This window comes from Triticum urartu, chromosome 6A, assembly GCF_056163025.1.
Source record: "Triticum urartu cultivar PI428250 chromosome 6A, HENAU_Tu73, whole genome shotgun sequence".
Lineage (NCBI taxonomy): Eukaryota > Viridiplantae > Streptophyta > Magnoliopsida > Poales > Poaceae > Triticum > Triticum urartu.
In genome coordinates this window covers 602,331,650-602,356,836 of record NC_141878.1, presented here as the reverse complement: position 1 = coordinate 602,356,836, position 25,187 = coordinate 602,331,650, and the positions used below count along the sequence as shown (strand labels likewise).

Sequence of the window (25,187 nt, the reverse complement as noted above, 5' to 3'; positions counted from 1 at the left end):
CTGCGGTGCACATGTGGAAGCTCGCAGAGTTCTTGGGCGCCCACTCAACATGGAGGAGGAGGAAGTTGGCATGGTAGAAGCCATTGTAAGGTTGTGCTCGTTGGAACACATGATCAGGCTGGACGCCACCAAGTATGGTAAGATGAAGGCCTTTTTTCGTGAGGTTGATAACAGTTGGTTCTTCCGGCGCTACCAGGTAGACAATTGGGAGAAACATCTGTCATTGGCGATGGCACGGAGGATCGACGCCATCACCGAGGCGAGGTTCGGAGATGCCGGTCTCCATGTCTAGATTTACAATCCGTAAATGTATTGTGCGATTGTAATTGTGTTGCTCGCTAGGGTGGCTTGGGAGGACACACAACACTGCCACCAGCGGCATCTCTTTCCATCCCTCTCCTCCTCGCCACCATTTGTTTGCGTCGCAGGGTGTAGCCTTGGCCGGCCAACGGTGGCAGAGAGCATTCTTCCTCCACGTCTCTCGCCCTCCGAAGCTTCAAACGGATCACACCAATCCCACTTGTGTTGTCCTGGAGGAACCCGTCCTCCGCCATTCCTCGGCGCATGATTAGATAGACTAGTTGGGTATGGGAGCCTTAGTACAATCACCAAATAGGATTTAGATAGGCTAGGTTAGCTTCTTTAAATACATGTGTTTGTCAGGTGTCGGATAATTTGAAAATTAGAATGCACTCGAAGATCAACATTTCTTTATGACAAGTGGCGCGGGATAGGATCCCGGGCGGGGATCAGGATCTCCAACATCATGATCCCGGTATGGGACATGCGTGTGGTGTGGCTAGGGCGAGGATTGCGGACATATTTTCTTCCACTGCATTATGGCCCAATTGATCTGGAGTGTCATTCGTGAGGTCTCAGGGTTCTCTTGGTCGTTGGCTGGTTTCGCAGAAGAAAATGTGATGTACAATGTCATCACCACATAGGTTTTCTTTACGTCGTTACCTTGTATGAAGGCATTGCTCAGATATGCACGGATTGATTATTCAGGGTGAAAACATAGAGTCTGACTTTAATGGTTGGATCCGATGACGACGACGTTGAGTGTCACTCCCTTCCTAAAGGGTTGCTATTGAAGAACCTCGTCGTTCTTATGGTGTCATGAAATGGTTGGTGCGGATATGATTATTACTGCAGTTTGGCGTACGTGTATCTGGTTACTTTGGAGCTTTTTTCTTTTTTTTTTCTGTCTACGCATAGCTTTGGTCTAAATATGACTTTGTTAGTTGTTGGCGTGTTTATGTGTGAATTGATGTTGACCGTGTGCATCCTATCTATTCAGAGGCCGGGTATGTGCTCATTGTATTTTGTATCCTCTTAATGAATCATTATGAGTCAATAAAACATACCCTTTATCTAAAAAAAAAAGGCTTCTGGGTCAAATGTCTTTGCTGCCCTGCCAGCTTGCCTGTGCGGCAGTGAGGTAACAAGAGAGAGACAGATGGTTAGGAAGCTAATTTGGTGTACAAGGAATTATCGAATTACTCCAGTGCTCAAATGGAGTAGTACATACAGAAGTTCATGGAAGTTGGCACTTAACAAAATTTGAATTTATCTCTGTTGACCGCCTACTAGTATACAGCCGGGATGATGTGGACAAGGGAAACAATGAGAGATGGATCTTGGAGGTAGCTATATCACTCTTCTCTGTTCGCTTTAACTGAGGAGACCCTGTCTGAGCGAATTATTTGCTAACATGAAGTAGTATTTGATAAATAAAAATGGAACTTTGACCAGTCATATATATAGTCAGCCGGGAACACTTTGTGTAGGCATCACTGAGATACAACTTCAATTCCAATATCCATATCAATATCCAGTACTGAAATTCCACCACGGTGTACGACCACGAGTCTACAAACAATTGAGACGTTCTGGGTTAGAAGCTTTAAAAGGGCAAAAACTAGCACCGCAGATATTTGACCCTTCAATAATTGTAATTTCTACCCGCAAAATAAATAAATAATATTTTTAATTTCTAAACATCTTAATTATTCCTTGTCTTAGGCACAGTTTTTAATTTCATAATGCATGATTTCCACTAGATTCGAGACAGAGCTGCAATATCTATTGTGAAATTCATGGGTATGTTGGATACAGGTTTTATCCTGATTGGAAAAGATACAAGTTTTATACATCCATTTCTTCGACAAGTATTTTCGGACGGAGGGAGTATCTAACTGAGCTTGTTCCGATTAACTTCATGTCCCTTTTTCTATACATCAAAAAAATATTAACAAGGTAAAATTGTAACAGGAAAATTCATTACCTTCCTGAACCTGTAAATCCAATCTTTAGAGGACCACATGCAATGTCGTAGGACTTGATATAACTGCAAATGCGGGCTCATAGTTAGTTGTGTGCTATTCATTACCCAATGTGCATGATAAGTTATTTTGCACCCGAGATAATTTTAGGATCATTTTATATGTAAAAAAAATACATTTTTCATACAAATAGTTACATTCATATTGATTCACTACATAAAATTGGGCATAAGAAAAATAAGATATGAGTCATAAGACCTCCTAATTTGCATTTATATGTATTGTTTTACTAAGTTTCTATGTTCGTATTTTTACGTCACGTCATTTATATATTTGTGACTGACATACATTTTCTTAACTTCTCTTTTCACTTCCGATGTAGGACAAAATTTACGGGGTGTAAAAATGTGATGTAGTGATGTAATAAGAGAGGGATGAAGAATAAGTATTCCTCATCCTGGGTGACAAATGGCGCGGCCCTATATATGTATGAGTTTTGTGTATGTGCATGTGGATTTTGTGCATGTGGTTGAGACATAATATATATGTCCAAATTTGACTTTTTTGCTAAGAGCTACTCGGATGTCCAAATGAACCGACAGCTACTCAAATGTCCATTGTTTCACAGACCTCAAATTTGTATTATTATTTTTTTTGCTAAGAGCTACTCGGTTGTCCAGATAAGCTAAAATTCGGCACGGACCTTGAGCACTGAAACATCTATCATGCAAAAAAAAAATCAGATTTTTTTTGAATTTCTATTGTATTTTCTTTGATTTAATTTTTCGGTTTACCATGTTGACATATTGATTGTTCGTTTCATTTTCACTATTGTCAACAACTCAACATGCATTTTTCAGCTCGGTGATACAAAAAAATATATATATAAACATCATTTGCTCGGTTAGTACTTAAATGGCTTAGATGTTCAACTGAACAAAGTCTAGCACTCCAACTCACATGAGCGACTAGGACAAATAAAGTGATGGAAACACAAGTAGCACACGGTTCAAATGTTCTCTTCTCTTCCTGTTGAATAATTAGAGCCATATTTTTTTGAAATTTCTAGTTCTAATTGGAGGCACTAAAACATGGAATGAAACAAACAGCCAAACAACGTTTGCATTACTAACGGTAAGCTAGTTCATACATATTGGGGCAAAATGGGCGTACTCATCGAAGTCCAAGTCAGAGGTGGACCGTGCCTCGTGGGCATCCAAGTGGCAACGATACTCGGTCTGTTGAGCGTCATCGTCGAACAATCTACGAGCTCCTACTGGCGCTCCTCCTCTATCATGCGAGCAGCAAGCTCCTAACTGGTACTCCTTCTCCGTTATGTCAAGGGGCCGTCCTAGCGGCAACGACAATCCTCCTCGGCGGCGCGGCTAGCCTCCTTGTGAGCTAAGCACTCTAGCACTAAGGCGATCATTTGATGCCCGTCCATCTTGTCAACCGGGGCAAGGTGACAATAGAGGCCTACATAGCAACAACATGGGAGGAGTATGCTGAGGCGCCACAGGAGGAGGACGATGTCGACCCATTGCTAGGGGAAACCCCAGTTAATGTGTCATACGGTGAGGAGGATGATCCGGCATGCGCCACCTATGATGGCCCGTTCGCCTGAGCGAGGTTCTTCGGGTTGTGGGCGGCTTTGTGTTGCGCAAAGATGGTGTTGGAGGCAAGCAGGCGGGGATGAAAGAATGTGTGTCGGAGGTGAAGCTTCACCGTGCCATTTTATATACAGGGGCAGAGGGTGGGCGCATGGAGGAAAGTGGTGGCAAGCAGGCGGGTGAAGCGGCGAACACAATTAATAGATAAGTTTCTGTCATGTCTTTGGTGAGTTTATATGCATGTGGCAGGTATGGCCAGTAGCGCTATTAAACAGAGGGACTGAGGAGGATGAAGCTGAAACATCACGTGCCACCACGTTAATCTTTCATTACTGTACTTTTTGAGAATATACTTTTTGGTCAAATTTTGATTTTATTTTGAAATGATCAAATTTAGAAATGTGATGCCATAGCTAGGCCACATGGGTCCATTTCTAAACAAGCAGTTTACCCAACCTTGGGGAAATCAAGCGTCTAGTCCATACTTACATGTGCATTACACAAATTGATTATTGAAGGAATAAGTCTGCCATCTAAGAATTTAATTTAATGAGTATACTAAATATTTACCACATTATATGTTACCATGAAATAATCACTGAAACTGAGGCACCGCGCATACGATGCATGAAGGTGGCTACATTGTTATTCCAACTACCACGCAGCAAACAATCTATCTTCTAAATTGGTCTAATGTAATCTAGCTATAAATTTCATGAATCTACCAATTTAAATATTAGTAGTACAATAAAACAATATACTATGAATTATTGTAACACACCCAGTGAACAATGAGGTAGACTCCTTGTTATTGGTAGACCAGCCACTTGCTCCTACAGAGCCAAGGCCGAAAGGATTGAAAAAGGACAGTCACTCACCAAATTAATAGATAGACTATCCTAATTTAAACTAAACATAAGTCACAAATAATATGATGTTATTACTATTTATGCACTGAAATTAATCGTACTACTCAAAATTTAATATGTCGTGAAGAAAGAGAGGTATTCTATAAATTATCACAAAAGCAAATTGTTATCGTCAGTTCGGTTTAAAACTTTATTCCAAGTTTGGATACTTGGCACTTACATTATTTTTACTTGCCCAATTTTGGGTGTATGCATGTGAGGCATCTAGCCTTAGGCGAGGAATATGAGAGCCAAGAAAATATCGGACTAGACAAAAATATAATCTATGCTTCTTCATTTATTTTACAAAAAAAATGAATTAACTTAGGCTTTTTATTCAGTAACAAAAAGTGAAAAACAAATCCTTAAACTCTAAAGAGAAATATACATGAACAAAAAACCTATAAACAAAAGTACTTATAAAATTTATCCCATAAAGAACAATTTTTCAATTTTTTTTACATCATTCGTATCTTCTAATGTATACTCCCTCCGTCCGGAAATACTTGTCGGAGAAATGCATAGAAATGGATGTAATTAGAACTAAAATATGTCTAGATACATCTATTTCTCCAACAACCACTTCCGGATGGAGGGAGTATTAAATATCAATAACCTACACACTCTGACAAAAGCAGAAGATTCTATCAATATATTTAATTAATAGTGAGTACACTCTACTTAAGATAGCTCATACTAATAGATTTAATTAATAGTGAGTACACTCTACTTAAGATAGCTCATTCTACAGTAGTAGGTGCTTTCCTGTGAACCAACACGATTGTTGATTTGTGGATTAATTTATAATAATCATTAGTGTGTGTAAACAAAAGATGATTAACAAAGTTTTCAATCCAAGTGGTATCCCATATAGTGTATACATCATTATTGTTTTTAGTTGCACATTACAAAATCTATAAGATAATGATTTATTTTTAAACACATCTGGATAGTAAAGATGTAGCTCTCACATTTACAAGGGACGCCTTGCTAGTTAATTAGTCAAATAATATGTTATTTATATTACACAAATTTGACATCATTAGATGCATACTAAAAGTGCTTTCATATGATTATAATTTTATAACCACTGAATAATATTATATGAGAGATTTACGATCAAAGAGTATGAATTTAGAGAGACAAGCTAAGCCTTCCTTTTGTTATTTGAGGGAGTATTTTCTAGGCCCGCTCATCAACGAGTACATATTACAGTCCACGAGAAAATAGTTTTTGAGTGGAAACTAACAATCCTGGTGGCTTTATTATTGCAGTATCTTCTGTTGGTAAGCTAACTACTAGGGAGTAAGAGTTACTCCCTCTGTAAACTAATATAAGGTGTTTTAGATCACTAAATGTCTTATATTAGTTTAAAGAGGGAGTACGATGGAACCCCAACTTTATTGTTTTTCTTAGAAAATGAATAAATAATAACAGATATGTTGCATACCTATAGGCAATGGAGTCCCATAGACAAACGGTGTTTTCACTTGAAGTAGCTAATATCGGACGTGTTGGGTGACAAACAATGGCATCGACTTTACCCATTTGTCGACTAATGAGTGTGTGCACTTGTTCTTGTTTCTGCAAATCCCATATCTGATTCAACACAAAAAAGAAAAGGGAAAAAGAAATGCACCTGCAGATTAGTGTCACGTATGTATGTATATATATATATATATATATATATATATATATATATATATATATATATATATATGTATATATATATATATGTACGTGTTTATGCACATAGATTACACTATCATGCTCTTGGGTATGGAATGCCCTTACGCATATGAAATTTGTTGCAGCAATAGCAATGAGATGCCGATCGCCAATGTAGGTGAAAAACTTCATTTCATGTCTCCTTTCACGAGTGATGGCAATAGGATGGGGATGACCAATTCTCCACATCTATGTATATATTTCAAGCACAGAGAATCAAAATTAAATCGAATTTTTGGAATAGAGGAGAGGAAATGAAAAGTACTCGTAGAAAAAGGTTGGCCAGTGGGGAATACAAACCACGGTTATCCCATCCTGGTGAAAAGTAGCGAAGGTGTTGGTATGCTTGGGGTTAAACATGATTTGTCTCACAGGGGAAGTGGTATTAAATTTTCTGGTACAAGACCAGTGATGGCTCCAGTCCCAAATCTTGAGCGACAAGGTGGGATCACTGTACGACAGCAGGAATGGCCGAGTTGGGTGAACCACCAGTGAAGTGACACCTTCACGGTGAGCTTTGAATTGCTTGATATGATCCATTGTGGGACATGTGCGAACAGAGATGGACCCGTCCACGTCCCCGATTACAACCCACTGCTTTCTAGCAATAAATTGAGCCACTTTATTTTCGGTACTGTCAGGCTCCGCCTTAATTTCTCCTATTTTCTCATTGGTCTGCCAGTTCCAAATGTTAATATTGCCTTGCCTTTCAAAAATCAATACCCTGTGCATGTTAGATAAGAGGAAAATTAAGAAGATACTACATCCAGTTGGGTTTATAAGTTCGGCATACATTCTTAGGTCTTCAATTTAACTAGAGAAACATCTGTTATATTCCACACAAAAAAATATTTTTAGACTCGTTGTCAAATAAAGTTTCTACACATTGTTTTTTTATTGTGTATTAGACACTTTTTTCTTAGTCAAATTGAAGATATAAAAATCTGTGCCCGACTTATAAACTCAGCGAGAGGGAGTAGAAAGATTATACGGAAGAGGATTTAGAGCTCTCGGGTGCTCCGCACCCCTATACGTACAATACCAGGAAAAAAACTACCGAGAAATTTGAAAAAAAATCTGGAATTTTGGGACATCAAACGTGGTTGTACTCCCGTCTGAAATTTGGTGAAAAAAATACCATGAAATGTATTCGCGACAAAAAAGACAAAATTCCTATGTATAGCAAAACACTGTTTGGGTACTTTTTTTCCAGGCAGTAATTCCTTCGCCACGGATACGTTTTTAGGTATTTTTTTTCACGAAATTTCACACGGAAGTAGATTGGGAAACCAGGTTTGACATCCCGAAATTTTATATTTTTTTTGATTTTCTGGGAATTTTTTACGAATGTGTTTCGTATAGGGGTGCGGAGCACCCGAGAGCTCCCGTGTATTTTCCAAGATTATACATACTAAGTCCGTTGTTGACATCTTCCCTCAAAAAAAAGTCATCTTCTCTCAAAAAGAAAAGTCCGATGTTGACATACACAAACTGGTCGATCGGATTAATATAAATATACTTACCATGGCTCCGTGGGATGCACATCCATGAAAATGACAGAATCATAATAATCACGATCATCTTCCCAGGTACAATTCGTATCCGCCACTAACTGATACATGCATGCAACCACATTACCTATGAACCATAGTCATAGCCTAGAGCAAACATAATTAGTAGTATAGCAGTAATTTAAGCATATCATATACTTACGGCTCGATTGTGATCCTCGGGAACGGCGACGACACCCGTCAACATCGCCCTGTGCAGCTCCCACCCAAACAACTCCTGGGCTGCCTTCCCGATATCTTCGGGCGAGTGTCTGCACAAAGATGATATCTGCTCCCCGAGGTCGTATTCGTCATCCCACCCTCTTGCTATTAACATCAGTATCTCGTACTTGTCCTTGCCTGAAAGAAGAAGCTCTTCTTCCACGTCCACGTGTACTGTGATAACCATAGTGCTCATTGGATACAAAACTTGCAGATATTCATCATCGTCGCCCGTGAGATTTCCCTGTATAATCGCCGAGATGACTACACTATTTGTCTTGTTGATCGCGTTCAGTTTACAGGACATCCTTGGCATGTTTGGCTTGAAGAGGAACCTGAGCTCCAGAGGGTACACATCCAGCAGCTCATTCCCAGGGAACGCGGTGTGAGTGACCTGCATGTACTACCAAGAACTAGTCGATGAGTCCCTCAAAAGAGAAAAGAACTAGTACTCCTAGATGAGTCCCCCGAAAAAGAAAAGAACTAGTAGATGAGTGCGGAGTCATGCATTGTTTTGATAAAATATGTTCTTTAATACTCCTTCCGTAAACTAATATAAAAGCATTTAGACCACTATTTTAATAATCTAAACGCTCTTATATAATAAAACATCATGAGGATAGAAAATACAATAAGTTACAACCATGCTCCCAACCCCAACGCATACACAAAGTCCACGAGAATGGCAATTGTGATAATTGTCAAAAACTAGGAGTGACAAAAGTGAAATGGCAAAATCTAGAGTGGCATAAGGAAAATAGGCAAAATCTAGAGTGGCAAAAAACAAAACTTTCCCATATAATTAAGCAGGCTAATTAGGGACCAGATTATGCATTGAAGAGTGGAATTTGAACGAACAATCATTCCTCAAAAGCGACAGCTCTGCCTTGAATTAGTCATACGTACTTGGTTTATGGAAGACCGTGGAATATCACACTCTCCAGCTCGTCTAGGTCACTAATTATTTCACGCACAGTAGGTCTATTATGTTTGTTGGGGTCCGTGCAGTTTCGAGCTATTTCAGTGCACCTCCTTGCTCGTGGGCAGTCCACAATGAATAATGATTCCTCCCACTGCAAAATAAGAATAGACATGCATTGGCAGCACTCTAGCATGCATATGTATTTGAACATAACAAGGAAATAAACAACATATGTACATTGCAGACACATTTATTATGTCGTGATTTACTTGACAAGTTGTGATAGTTATCTGAAATAAATTTGTATTGCTGAAAGAAAATAAATTGTAGACAAATGGTGAGCCTAAACGTAAAGAAAACCGTCATATGAGCATACTATTTAGTGGAATGCTTATTTCTAACTGCTTTGGGCTGTATTCTCTTTGCTCTTGGTAAACTTCAGAGAGTCATGATATTTTTTGTCGAACGAATATCTAGTGTTTATCATGCTAATATGTACAATTTCAAACTTTGGTGCAAATATATTGCGGCTTGCAACACTGTACAAATAGAATCACATTCTGGATAGCATACGGTCCACTAATATATGTAGAATAAATGTATGAATTTTGTAATGCGGGAACCATGTAGTCATATTTTCACGTCAAGTTTTGCAACTGTACGTGGTATATGATTACTAATATTTTTTAATGTTTTCCAAAAAATCACAACTTTTACCTTATAAATAGAGGAGATATATTTTATGGTGCAAATCAACTTGAGTGTGCAAAACCTACTTCATATATATGTACCTACATGAAAATACAGATTGTACAAACAACTCTGAAACGGAGTAGTCTCTGCACACCCCTTCTCAGCGGTAAACTTGATAGAGACACTATATGATCGAGTTTATTCAGGACAACCTTTTTTCAGAAAAGTGTGTATTAAATTTTCGCCATTTATATACCACTAATTCTATATATCTAAATAGTTGATCCTCATTACTTCTATTATCTTAACATGCACACATGTCACCTCATCAAAGACCCACAACAACATGCATGGGAAAACGTGTTTCATTATTAGCTTATAGTCACAACTTATGTTTATTTCAATATGCACACACCTCATCTCACCACTCATGACACGTCACCAATGACTCATGTCAACATGCATGGGAATTTTTTCCGGTATATTATGCTACTTATATTCTATTATCTTTTTAACTATAAAATATTAAAATATGAAATATCATACATATTTTGTGTTAGTTCATATATTATTAGTCCACATATTCATGTTTCATACATCCAAAATTCATTGATATATATTACAACCAATTTCCTCAATAATGCACGGGATATCATCTAGTTAAACTAAAATCTTAGGCTTGTCAGATGCTGCTCATATAATTTTATCAGTAAAATCATTCTAGAATATTTTTTCTACTCAAATATTCATCGGAAGGAGTGGTCCACGTTGTGCAATGGTGATTGAGTAAATAAATTTCTACATAACGATAGTAGTACAAATAACAGATTTTCCCATAGTTCAACAGATTCGACTAGCAGGCTAAGTTAGATTCTCCTTACATTCTCAAGAGTTATCATGCTGATCCCGGTTAAAAGTTCTATGATAATGATGCCCAGAGCATATATGTCCGATTTGAGTGATATTTCTCCTTTATCTATGACTTCTGGTGCAATATATCGTCTGCATCCATTGTTTTGATAGTTAATCTGATATATCATCACAAAAAGCCAATTAAAAAATAGACATAGCAAGATGCCGCTTAGCTTACAATGTTCCCACTATGTGTTTAGTAATCATCTTGGATTGCCCTTGATCTAAGAGTCTTGATAAACCAAAATCAGTAATTTTTGGTTCCATGTCAGCATCCAACATAATATTTTCTGGTTTCAAGTCTAGATGACTAATTTGCTTGTCATGTAGAAAGTGCAAACCCTGAGAAATTCCCCTAATCATATTGTAGCGTGTAGACCAGTCGTCTCCTTGAGCTTTCTCTACAAAACCAAGCATAAGATCGTTCAGACTTTGTAGTATATTCTTCGTTCATGTCTGTGAATTCTGCATGACATATAAATTTAAGCTAAGAAAATATATTAGGGGTTGTCCATCGTGCATGCATGAGACCACAACTACAGATAATAGCTTTCAACTTTCCCATCTCTACCCCTGCCCTCGCTACTGAAGTCCTTATGGGTGATAGATCACGTGCATACAGTGGAACCGGCCACTCGTATTTTTTTAGCACTGACAGGTTCATTTTCCCGCACAACACTGTAGTAATTACCGATGGGGTGCATTCCCTAGGACATTATACATTTTTATAAGAAGAAAGAGGCTGGCGCGCGGCTTTAAATTAATGAAACCCTTACAACCAATGATACAACACAACACCATACCAACAGAAAAACGCAAAGAACAAACTACTGCGTGATACAAGGGTGCCCTGGAGCAGCAACAAAGCCCGAAAACAAAGACAACAAGGCATTGGGGCCCTCAAACATGATCGAAGGACCCAAGCCGAGAAGGAGGCAACCTCGCGATGGATGCCAGCCGTCGAAGGAGGCTATGTCTTTGTCATCACCTGGGCGCCCGATGCAACAGGCCAACCTCTTCCAAAACCGAAAGGAGCCCCCTGCTCCTCACCCTGGCTCGAAGGGCGCCACACCGTCGGACATTGGAATGCTCAACTCCCTAGAGGGCAACTGGACCCTGAAGCCAAGACCCCAAAGGGAGACATTCGAACACAACCACCTCGTCAGACCTAGCCGAGAGGGCACCACTATCGAAGCATGGAACCGTCACACGAAGAGAAGAAGTTGTCATCCACGAACTAACACGACTACCAGAACAATAGAACCTTGCTCGCAAAACGGAGCTTCCAAGAAGGGAACGACAACAGGGCTCCGCCACCGTCCGGTCTGGAACATGCCAGACAAGGGTTTTCACCCAGAGCCCATGGGGGACGAGGGCCACCCACAATGACACCTCCGGGGAGGGAACGACGCACAAGAGTGTCGCTGTCATTGGCACAGACAAAGTCAGGCAAAGCTTTCGCCCGGGACATGACCCCCACCACCGAGATCCACCCGCCATGGTCGACAAGGAGAGATGTAGACGACGACCAAAACAGAGCGGGGAGGTAACGGAGACGACACCCCCATAACGGACGCCTCTAGAGTGAGCCACCTCGCCGCCCAAACAGCCGAGAGAACACATGAGCACCCGCGCAATGGCACCCGCTGGAATGATGCTGCTGTTGGGGAACGTAATAATTTCAAAAAAATTCCTACGCACACGCAAGATCATGGTGATGCATAGCAACGAGAGGGGAGAGTGTTGTCTACGTACCCTCGTAGACCGAGAGCGGAAGCGTTATGACAACGCGGTTGATGTAGTCGTACGTCTTCACGACCCGACCGATCAAGCACCGAAACTACGGCACCTCCGAGTTCTAGCACACGTTCAGCTCGATGACGATCCCCGGGCTCCGATCCAGCAAAGCGTCGGGGAGGAGTTCCGTCAGCATGACGGCGTGGTGACGATCTTGATGTTCTACCGTCACAGGGCTTCGCCTAAGCACCGCAACGATATGACCGAGGTGGAATATGGTGGAGGGAGGCACCGCACACGGCTAAGGAACGATCACGAAGATCAACTTGTGTGTCTATGGGGTGTCCCCCTGCCCCCGTATATAAAGGAGCAAGGGGGGAGGCCGGCCGGTCCTTGTGGGCGCGCCAAGGAGGAGGAGTCCTCCTCCTAGTAGGAGTAGGACTCCCCTCTTTCCTACTCCTACTAGGAGGGGGAAAGGAAGGGGGAGAGGGAGAAGGAAAGGGGGGCGCCCCCCCCCCTCTCCTAGTCCAATTCGGACCAGAGGGGGAGGGGGCGCGCGGCCCACCCTGGCCGCCCCTCTCTATCTCTCCACCAAGGCCCATAAGGCCCATTACTTCTCCCAGGGGGGTTCCGGTAACCCTCCGGCACTCCGGTTTTCTCCGAAATCACCCGGAACACTTCCGGTGTCCGAGTATAGCCGTCCAATATATCAATCTTTATGTCTCGACCATTTCGAGATTCCTCGTTATGTCCGTGATCACATCCGAAACTCCGAACAAACTTCGGTACATCAAAATATATAAACTCATAATGAAACTGCCATCGTAACGTTAAGCGTGCGGACCCTACGGGTTCGAGAACAATGTAGACATGACCGAGACACGTCTCCGGTCAAACCAATAGCGGAACCTGGATGCTCATATTGGCTCCTACATATTCTACGAAGATCTTTATCGGTCAGACCGCATAACAACATACGTTGTTCCCTTTGTCATCGGTATGTTACTTGCACGAGATTCGATCGTCGGTATCCAATACCTAGTTCAATCTCGTTACCGGCAAGTCTCTTTACTCGTTCCGTAATACATCATCTCACAACTAACATATTAGTTGTAATGCTTGCAAGGCTTATGTGATGTGCATTACCGAGAGGGCCCAGAGATACCTCTCCGACAATCGGAGTGACAAATCCTAATCTCGAAATACGCCAACCCAACATGTACCTTTGGAGACACCTGTAGAGCTCCTTTATAATCACCCAGTTACGTTGTGACGTTTGGTAGCACACAAAGTGTTCCTCCGGCAAACGGGAGTTGCATAATCTCATAGTCATAGGAACATGTATAAGTCATGAAGAAAGCAATAGCAACGTACTAAACGATCGTGTGCTACGCTAATGGAATGGGTCATGTCAATCACATCATTCTCCTAATGATGTGATCCCGTTAATCAAATGACAACTCTTTGTCCATGAATAGGAAACATAACCATCTTTGATCAACGAGCTAGTCTAGTAGAGGCATACTAGTGACACTCTATTTGTCTATGTATTCACACATGTATTATGTTTCCGGTTAATACAATTCTAGCATGAATAATAAACATTTATCATGAAATAAGGAAATAAATAATAACTTTATTATTGCCTCTAGGGCATATTTCCTTCAGCTGCCACACCTACCATCCGGAGCCGCCGCTCCGGTGACCGAGGAGATCCACCCTCACCCACCACCACCAGACGATGGACCGCGAGCGCACATCTGGTCGCCCTAGCTGCCGCACTAGCGCAACTCCGCCACCCACAACTACCCAAAAGTTTGCACCTTTCGCCACACGAAGGAGACCCAAGACCGAGATCTGAGTTGCAGCGTGCCCAAAAAATCAGCCACAAGGGCCATTGATGAGAGGAGGGCCATGCCCCGAATCCACTGAACCCTGCGAGATCCAACGGCGGCCGGGAACCCCATCCACGACCGCTAGCCAGATCCAGCGGCGGTCGGGAACCACATCCACGACCACCGGCCCATACGCGAAGAGACGCAGCAGCAGGGGTGAGTGGTCGTATCCCACACCACCCCCGTGCCCGCTGACAGTCGTGCCACCCCAGGCAAGCCACGGTTAGTGGGGAGAAGGAGGAGGGTTCAAGATCCGGAAGGGGGTCGCCGATGTGCGGGAATGCGCGCTCCAGGGAGCAGTGGAGGGAAGAAGGAGGGGGAAGGGGCGGCCCGCCGCCGTCGCAGGCTGGCCGGAGGCCGCCGCCGCCGGCGGCGAGGGGGAGGAGCATGGAGGAGGGGGTGGTTGGGGTCGCCTTGTGAGCCGCAGGGCGACCCACGAGATGCGGGGATTCAGCCTAGGACACTATACATCTTAAACACATCTATTTTTCTGAACACTTTTGTATAGCTTTTGCCCTCAAAATTTTCTCCAATGAATAAATAATAATAATGAGACTGATGTTGCTTCACCAGACTTTCTATGTTGTTATGTTTCATGCGAAAAACTTCGTCATCAGAAAAAAAAAGCGAGTAAGAGTTTTTGACCAAATGAAGCCATGAGCCAGCGGAGGGACTAGAGGTGGCCCAAAGACCTAGGTCCCCCCCTAGGCGCCCAAACCCTTTGGCGACTGGACATGGTGCCTGGGCCCACTCCCCTCCTATTCACTAACCTTGTAACTGAGTAATTATAATTCTCTTTTTTTTGGGGGGGGAAAAGCATTTCATTAATTAATTGATAACCATTTTACAATCATTCATGATGATAATGCTAATCTCCTGAGGGATATTTGCAAGCCAACATGCTGTGCGTTGCTGTCTACGTCCTATAGCTGCCATGGCATCTGCAGCTTTGTTCTGAGTCCGACTAATCTTTGGATTTGTGATTGTCGTTCCTTGAGTAGCTCCAAAATTTCTGCAGCCTGAAACATGTTACTGGAACGATCCACCGTGCCCGCACTAATTAGCGAGATGAGCTCAGCACAGTCGGACTCCACCATGAGCGGCTTGTCGGACCAATGAAGGGCCAGTCTTAGCCCCTCCTCACAGGCAGCAAGCTCAGCCTCCAGTGGCCCTGGACAGTTGAAGATCCACCTGCATGCTGTGAAAATGACCTCGCCATTGTGGTCGCGAAGCACCATTCCCGCCCCCGCAGACCCATCTGCTACAACATACGACCCATCAAAGTTCAGCTTGACGTGGCCATTGGGCGGGGGTTCCCAGGAAGCTTCCACGGCTGGCCGCATCATCTCGCTGGAACTCTGAAGAATGCAGCCATCTAACAGGGCCGGATGTTTTCCTTTGGTGGGGTCTGAACGTGGGAAATGTTTTATCATAAGTAGCGACTCAGCATATCCACATAGGAAGTGTTTGGAGACTTCAATTGGAATCATTGGTTTATCATGTGTAAGCTCATTATGAACGTGCCAAACCCGCCATAGCACCATTAGAACAAGCATGCGCTGTATCTCATTCAGCTCATGCATCAGCATCAACAACCAATCTGGCTCGTTCCTCCGAAGAGATTCAACATCCGGTAGATCCCACACAAGTCTCATTTCCTCCCATAGAATTCGGGCATGAGGACATCTAATCAGTGCATGGTGAACCGTCTCATCTTCCTGTCCACATATGGTGCAAGTTCCCACGGGTTCCATATGACGACGCCTCTTATTATCTTGAGTAGCTAGCGCCTCCCGAGCTGCTTTCCATGCAAAAACGCAGACCTTGGGTGGAGCTCCACACGTCCATAGCAACTTCCATGCCAGTCTTGATCCATCAGGTCTAGTACTCGACTCCCCAATTCCCTGTCCGGCCATGATCGCATCCCGAGCCATATTGTACGCAGACCTCACTGAGAATCGACCATGTCTATCCGGCTGCCATGCAATCGTGTCCGCTGCTGAACGGCGAGATGGTTTGATCTTCAAAATTTCCGTGATATCTGCTGGGAAGAAGTGTTGCCTAAGAAGTGTGGTATTCCAGGATCCGTTGGTTGTCAGAAGATCAGCAACCCACTTCAGTCTACACCGACGCTTCGCTGTAATTGGTTTAAAGGTTGGGCCCCTTGGAATCCAAGGATCTCGCCAGATGCGAATGTCTGCGCCATTACCGACTCGCCATATGTAGCCCTGCTTTACTAGCTCAAGGCCATACTCAATAGCATTCCACGTCGAGGAGCCGTTACCCGTGAAGACCGTGTCTGTGATGGAACCAGCCGGGTAGTACTTAGCTCGCAAGACCTGTGCACAAAGACTTTCTGGGAACTGAATTAGACGCCACGCCTGTTGTGCTAACAAGGCCTGATTGAACAATCTTAGATCTTTAAACCCCATCCCCCCTCTTCCCTTGGGTCGCAACATACTATCCCAACTTACCCAATGGGTTTTGCTCTTACCTTTTTCTGCACCCCACCAAAAGCGGCGAATCATCTTCGTAAGCTCGTCACAGAGGCCAGCCGGTACCTTAAACACACTCATGATATAAACCGGGAGAGCTTGAGCAATAGCTTTAATTTTTATCTCCTTTCCACCTAGGGAAATATGATTATCGCCCCACTCCATCAAGCTCTTTGCTAACTTCTCTTGGAGACTTTTAAGTTTCCCTTTACTCATTCTTCCGTCCGGCGTTGGGAGGCCGAGGTATTTCGCTTCAAAAGTCGTCTGGGTAACTTCGAGTGTACCTTTAATACTTTCTTGAACTGCGGCTGGACAACCAGGACTAAACAACATGGAGCATTTATGAGGGTTGATCACTTGGCCGGTCCCTCTAGCATACACCTCCAGAACATGTTTTACCCTTTCTGCCTGTTCACTTTTAGCTTTGAACAACAACAAGGTGTCATCAGCAAACAACAAGTGAGAAATCCCCGGAGCTCGACGGCATACTTTGAGCGGAGTGATAGTACCCTGGGTTGCTTCACGGTGCAGGAGAGCAGAAAGTCCATCAGCGACAAACAAGAACAAAAAGGGAGATAGTGGATCACCTTGGCGAAGACCTCTGGATGGGACGAACGAATCAAGAAGGGTTCCGTTGAATTTTACCGAGTAGCTCACCGAGGTTACACAGGACATTATCCATTCCACCCATCGGGGAGCGAAACCCAAACTCTGCATCGTTCTTCTAAGAAAGTCCCAATCAACCCTGTCATATGCCTTAGACAAATCCAGCTTATATGCACAAAAGGATTCATGTTCCTTTTTGCAGTGTTCAATTGCATGGAAGCATTCAAATGCTACCAAAGCATTATCAGTGATCATACGCCCGGGGACAAAGGCGCTTTGGTTCAAGGATATAATATCGCCAAGAATCGGCCGAAGTCTGTTCACCAAGCATTTAGCCACTATTTTATAGAGCACTGAACATAGACTGACCGGTCGAAATTCTCTTAGGGTCTCCGGCTGGTCTGATTTTGGGATTAACACAATTGCCGTGGAGTTAGTCTCTGACGGCATGTGTCCTGTAGCAAAGGACAGTCTAACCGCCGCAACAACCGTGTCCTTCAAGACTGCCCAGTTCCTTTGGTAGAAACGCGCCGGGAACCCGTCCGGCCCCGGAGCCTTTAGGGGGCCTATTTGAAACAGCGCATCGGAGATTTCTTCCTCAGAGAATTCTTTACAAAGTGAGTCATTCATCTCACCCGTTATTTTCTTCTCCAGTAGGCTAATGATTTCGTCTGCATTCAAAGATGGGTCTCTAGTGAACAACTCCTTGAAAAAAGAAGAGGCCATCAACTCCATGACCGAGGGGTTAGACTGCCATACTCCCTCATCATTTTTTAGCTTCTTAATCTTGTTCTTTCGAGCCCGCCATACAGAATTACTATGGAAGAACTTTGTATTTCGGTCGCCTTCTTTGAGCCAATTAATCCTCGATCGCTGCAGCCAAAGGAGCTCTTCTTTATATAGCAGTTCGTTCATGCTATCAGAGAGTCTTCTAATCTCCAGCTGATCTCCATTGGTTTGCAACAACTGGTCAAGTTTCCTACGAGTGCTATCAAGCTCTCGCAAAATATTCCCAAATTTTCGTTTGCTCCAGCCCTGCAGATTCTCCATCACCTGGCTCAGCCCTGCAGTGACCGACGCCAGGTTGCCGCTGGTCTTTGTTGCATCCCACGCCCTCTGTATTAATTCTGGGAGTTCGCCAGCACGCTTCCAAAATATTTCGTACTGGCTGGTACGTCGGCGTTTTGGCAAGAGCTCCTCCTTTTGTAGGTGGATTAAGAGTGGCAAATGGTCCGAGCAGGGGGACACCAGGTGTACCACGCTCGCATCTGAGAAGATATCTCTCCATCGATCATCAGCTAGAGCCCGATCCAGTCTGACCTTTACGTTTGCTGTTCCTCTTCTCTTATTGTCGTAAGTGAATGGAACACCAGAGAAACCAAGGTCATGGAGTTCACAGTCCTGTACCACCTCTCGGAAAGCTGCAATCTGGCTAGCCAGACGAGGGGTGGCTGACATATGTTCACACTGCCAAAGAGCTTCGTTGAAGTCCCCCATGAGCATCCACGGGAGATCGCTGGTAGCTCGCAACTCTGACATTATGGACCACATACGGTGTCGATTTTCTGTTCGAGGTTCCCCATATACACAGGTTAGGCGCCACAAGGGGTCGGACGGGGAAGCACGGATATTAGCATCAATAATTCTAGCATTCTGATCTTTAATCTCCACTGACAACTGATCATTCCAAAACAGCGCTAAACCACCACTTTGACCATCACTGCTCATGCCGCAAAAACCACGTAGGCCTAGGCGATGGCGAAGGCGACGAACTTTTTGTGAGCTTTGTCTAGTTTCACATAGGAAAACAAACTGCGGGCGATGACTCTGGACGAGGGCGATGAGATCACGAACTGTCGAGGCGCCCCCGATTCCTCGGCAGTTCCAGCTCAGACCTATCATTGCTCCTGACGGGGCGCCGCACTAGGCCCCGTCAGGTTACCGGCGGCCCCTGGGCCGGTTGCCTCCCAATGTCCTTGTTCCATCCCAGTGATTTTCTTGCCTTTCGTCCCTGCCGGGTTCACAGATTCCCCATCAGTCGGGGCCCGGAGCATCCAGCAAGGAAGTTCCGTTCTCGCCCCCACCGACCTCTGAGTTCACTGTACGCATCCCATGTTCAGACTCCCCCGATAGCACGAGCGTCTTCCTTGTTGCTGCTATCTTCATCTTCAGAGAACGCACAACTGATGAGCGGACACCATCTGGTGGATCGCCAGGTTTAAGATATTTTTCTCCGGTCCCCTGATGGTTCGTGGCGCGTGCAGCAGCCCTCCCGTCGGTGTCCCTGGAAGAGGGGTCAAGGGTAGTGGTGTCATCAGATTCCCGCCTCCATGCGAGTGTGCGTCTTTCCTGTGACTTCTTTCCGATCTGATCACATGCAGGGCTGCCATGGATACGAGGATCCAGCAGCAAGCGGGCGGACGAGGCCGCAAGAGGTCGATAGTACGCCTGGGCAGCGCACATGGAAACATCGCCAGCGGCCGCAAGGCCCGGGCCAGGCGGCGGCGGCGGCGGCATCGTGCGGCCGGAGTTGCTGGTGCCTGAGTAATTATAATTCTCAATTAATCTAGCAAGTAAATGACATTAATTTGGTATGAGATCATGTTTCAGAGTCCCATCGCAACTAAGCCAACAACAAAAATAGATTGTCAATCGAATTAGTTGCTTCAGAGATAAAAAAATTCAAGTTTTAAGAGTTGAGAGAACCATGGGCATGTCCTCCACAAGTGCAATCCTTTATTCTTTTACTTTGATTTCAAATTTCGGCAAATAAGACCAATCACCAGTTCCTTGGAGGTTTGTCGTTTTTCCTATAATAGATCTTGTGCACTTCCAAGCTGTTACATTCCAGTTTTTAAGCCACGGCTAAATATAAACCTAGCACCCTCTAGGAATATTTGAGCCCAAAATATTTTGCACTTCTAACTTGGAATTTTAACATATAAATTAGAATGTTTTTTATGTATAAAATTCATTGGAATCGATATCAAGGCCACACATGTGCACTAAGAGCATCTATTGCTGGACTTAGCAAATCTGGGTTCCTAAACGTCCGCGAAAGCGCCTGGTCAGTGATCGAGCATGTCCGTTTTGAGCCCTTATTTGTCCGTTCATATAACCACACCCATTTTCTCCCTCATATGTCCGGTCACTTGCACGTGACTGTTGGAGATGAAAAGAGAGAAAGAAAAGAATGAATAAAAAATAGAAAAAATGGTCCGGGGTGGGCCGCGTCTTACGTGGCGGGCTAACCGGGCGCGTCTGCGAGCCCTCGTATCCTTTCTATATTTGTCCCCAATATAAGGGTTCCCAGACAATCCAGACGTATAGGGATGATATGAGGAGTCTAGTAGGATCACTTTTTTTTTCTTCTCCCTCATGTCCGATCATTGACCGGGCACATCCGCGGACATTCGAGGGGATTTGAGGATGCCGATTGTAGATGCTCTAACTATGGTAGTATATCGGTGAGATACTTTGCACTAGTAAGAGACGGTTCACAAAAAAATAACCTAAGCCCACCCGTTAATGTGTGATGGAGGGCCAACTCGCTCCTTCTTGTCTTTTGCTCATGTGTGACAACTCACTCCATTTGCCCCGTTTTATTTCGTGGTTTGATCATTTTCCCTGCCTTATCTCGTGGAAGTTTCACGGGGCAGCACAAATGATCAAAGCCTCAATTGAAGGTGGCCCTGGGCCCCACATGGAAGTTTCACAGGGCAGCACATATGATCAATGGGAGAAGGAGAACAGGGCAATAGATCAAATCTTTCTTTATGTACCTGATGGGAAACTATTTTATCGACGACGGGAAATAAGACTACAAAAGTAATCATGAGAAAAAATAACTAATGCAGGAGTTTATTTGTGATCAAATTCCAAAGTTGGTTTACGTCTTTAAAATAGGCTATACCTAAGAAAATGTCACTTCAAACTTCAAAGAGAAGCCGTACTACTTATCCTTATAGTGAGGGAGCAATGAAGTTGTAAAGCAGTACTTACCTTGTTGAAGATACTCCCGAATGTTTCCTTCAGGAACATATTCAAAACAAAGCAACCTATACCGCTGCCCTGCCATCACAAATGTTCCATCCAATGGCATGATTTCCTCTTTTGTATCTGCACAATAGCCTAGAAATCTTACTATATTCTTGTGATTTGCACTCTTTAAACACTTGACCTCATCCATGAATTGCTTATCAGTAACACTATACGCGTTAGACATCTTCACAGCAACCACCCCATTTTGCAATTCTCCCTGTTTTAGCCATGCTGTTAGCACTATTTTGGCACACCATGGAAAATTTCTGAAATTTTACCATTTGTGAGGCAGTTGAGAACAAACCATACCTTATAAACAACTCCAAATGCACCACGACCAATTTCATTTGAAAAGTTTTCTCTGATGAATTTCATAAGTCCATAAGATAGCCTGATCGGCTCTGCACTTGGATCACTCAGTATGCCCTCCAGTGCTTCAAATTCACGTGCTTGATCATCATCCATTTCTATAATACAAGAATACCCTATGGATTAAGATCAAATACAGTGTAATGTTGGTTCCTCTGCTTAGATACACTCCATATATATATATATATATGTATATACATATATATATATGTATATATATATATGTATATATATGTATATATATATATATATGTTCTCAGTAAGAATTTGTACGAAAATATTACTAATTGCATGACGGAAATGTGATAGTTCTTTCAATACAGGGCAGAGTTATTCAACTGTCAGAAGCATTGCAGATTCCTAGCGATCAATTAGTACGATGTTATACAATGTATCTCACAAATATTTCTCATCCGGATACAATATAGGATTAGGAGCATTGCGACAAAAGATCTCAAGCAGTGATATGCCACAACGGATGTGCTATTCAATTAGTATGGCTCAGTTGAGCTAGAACATAGAAACATGACAAGTTGTGTAATAATATCACAGTCCATGCTCTCGTAGCAATTTGGAAGTACTATACCCGTTTCTTGGACTAGTTACTAAAATTTCAAAAACATGGTTGTTCTAAAATCTATTTGGATGTTTCCCAAAAGAGAAGACTTCGTCTACGGATCGTAGTCTAGGAACAAAGGATTTCCTTTGGAAATGACTGGGACATTAGTTCCTCGATAATTCATATATTTGGCCAATATGTTGCTGTAAAATGCATTTATGCTATCAAAGATAGATTTCGAAAGAACATACATGCGAAGCAGACGAAGAAATGGAATACTAACCTGGAAGAACTTCAGGTATGCAGGTAAGTTTCTAGGTTGGATACAAATGAAGAGAGGTTCAAGACGAGATTGGATCTACCTGCCTACCAGACGAGATTGGATATAAATGAAGAGATGTGGTCTAAGTACCTGCGGGCTGTAAGTAAGAAGACCAAACACAACAGTCCATAGAATGTTTATTTAACAGTTCCAATGCCTTCACGTGATAGCCCACTGGGATACACGCAATACCACGTGAGGGAGCATTAGATTATACGGCAAATGTCTATCAGGATCCGACCTTGGGCAGAAATCAAGGGGCAAGAAGAGGCACCATATCTGTTAAGCTTTACTCATAAAATTAAGAAAACTAAATTGCACTTCCAAGAAAATAGAGTACTCTTTTATATCTGTAAAGATCTGCCTCTACATCTACAAAGATCTGGCAGTTGAGTAAAAATGAGAGGGCAAGAAGAGCTATGGGGTCTGTTAACTTGACTCGAACCTGGTGCAATTAAGAAGACTAAACAGAGTACTCTTTACGTTTAGTATAACAAGCTCATCATCCAGTGAGTGGCCGGTGATGCACGTGATGGCCCTGGGGCCAATAACCATCTTAGGCATCTCCAAGGCCGACCCCAAAACTGGACACCGCATGTCCCGACACAGATGCCGGTAGCCGGCCACCCAAAGCTAGCCGTATATGCACGGCTACAATTATGAGAAAATTCAATAAAATTAACAAATTTGATGCATATTTAAACAAACAAGACGATATTCATACATACTTGCATATTGTTTACATAAAACCAGATGTTTTTCATCTAAACTAGAGCAAATTCATTACATTTTGACATATTTCAACTAAAGTGTACTCTAAACCTAGTCTAAATGACCGTCGGCGCCCGTTCCCCATGTCCCGCCGCCATGAGCCCCGGAAAATGAAGCTCCGCCTCTGCAGCCTGCTTGTGGCTAATTGGCCTATGGTGATGAGTAGGGGTGGAAACGAATCGGATGCGGATCGGGTAGTGCTCTTACCACTTCCATTTTCATATTTTCAAATCGAATGTGAATCCGAATACGGATGTTATTGGATACGGATGCGGCTCGGATAGTATTCGTATACGGATACGTATCGGATATTTTCTTGATTCGGAACGGATACGAATAATATCAACATATTGCTTAAGTAAATTAGTCGATAGCTATGTGACCTAAAATAATAAACTTGTGACATACAATAAGCCAATGATAAATATGTTTATTAATAAATACTATTGTAATGCATAATAATTTATAAGTTTAATCATATAAAAAGTAAAATTTGACCACTTATTTGGCTTTTATGTTGGATAATTGAAATATTGGATCTAGAATTTTAAAAATTACCTCCCATAATCTTATTCGGATACGGATATATCCACTTCCATATCCATATTTGTGTCAAAATCTCCTACCATATTTTATTATTTATTTGTTTAATAAATTCGGATACGGATAATTTCCATTTACATTTTGGTTCGGATACGGATGTTTCGGATACGAATAAGTATTTTCTTGAATACGAATATCGGATTTCGGATTATCCGCTACCACTTTCCACCCCTAGTGATGAGCCTGCCAAGCTGCTCAATGGGAGGGGAGTAGTGGTGGCCTTCCAGGGACCCGGGCGCCGGCGACCTCCCAAACTCTACTCTTCCTTCCTGTCGGCGGAGCGCGCAGACGTGTCGGCTTCGTGGTCGCGGCGATGGGACACAACCGTGTCCGAGCGGGTGACATCATCATCATCCTTGCTCTTGTTGTACACTTCAGCGGACGCGACGAATGTCGCGAGCGGAGTGGTAGTAGTAAGCAGTGCCTCCTGCTCGCCCACGTCCATGTCCGACGCGATGCCCGTGCAGGTGGCGAGTTGCTCCTCCGTGCGCCAATGCTCATCGAGGAGGTGGAGGTTGTAGGCCTGGCCGGCCTTCGCCTGCAAGAACAAGGTCTCCCACTGTGACCATACCATGTTAGTGTAGTGAGCACGTGCCTCACCTATGGTGATGCTGACATGGGCCGACGAGGATGATGGCGCCGACTCGTTGTCAGCCGCTTCTTCCATTGTGGCGTCAACACCGCTGACCTCCGGTGAGCTCGTCGGTCTGTAGGCCTACCAGCCGCCTTTAATGGCAGCGATCTTCTTCTTCTGCTGCTTGCATGAGAGGCTATCCTAGAGAGCTTCAAAGATTGAGGAGGCCATTTAGGGCATGGTGCCGAGGGAAGATAGGGCGTGGAGGAGGTTGGATGCAGCTATGGTCGGGCCTAAAGGCTAAATAATAGGCAGATGGCAGGGCAAGCAATGAGGTGGTTAATGGTGGGCAGTCGACAGACGACAAGTGGCGCTGGAGTAGGTT

The 25,187-nt window shown here is 43.5% G+C and overlaps 1 protein-coding gene across 1 annotated transcript; it reads right to left on the bottom strand.

Moving 5' to 3' along the window:
- Nucleotides 1–1,793: 1,793 nt before the first annotated feature.
- On the bottom strand, nt 1,794–22,941 carry LOC147967151 (G-type lectin S-receptor-like serine/threonine-protein kinase SD1-1). Its single transcript, XM_087531057.1, has 10 exons — nt 22,816–22,941; nt 21,914–22,071; nt 21,566–21,821; nt 11,009–11,231; nt 10,800–10,920; nt 9,239–9,376; nt 8,245–8,697; nt 8,055–8,143; nt 2,288–2,350; nt 1,794–1,872 (listed from the first exon to the last, which is right to left on the bottom strand). The coding sequence occupies exons 2-10, from the start codon at nt 22,067–22,069 to the stop codon at nt 1,794–1,796; spliced, it is 1,578 nt and encodes a 525-aa protein (XP_087387183.1). The 5' UTR covers nt 22,070–22,071; nt 22,816–22,941.
- Nucleotides 22,942–25,187: the final 2,246 nt, after the last annotated feature.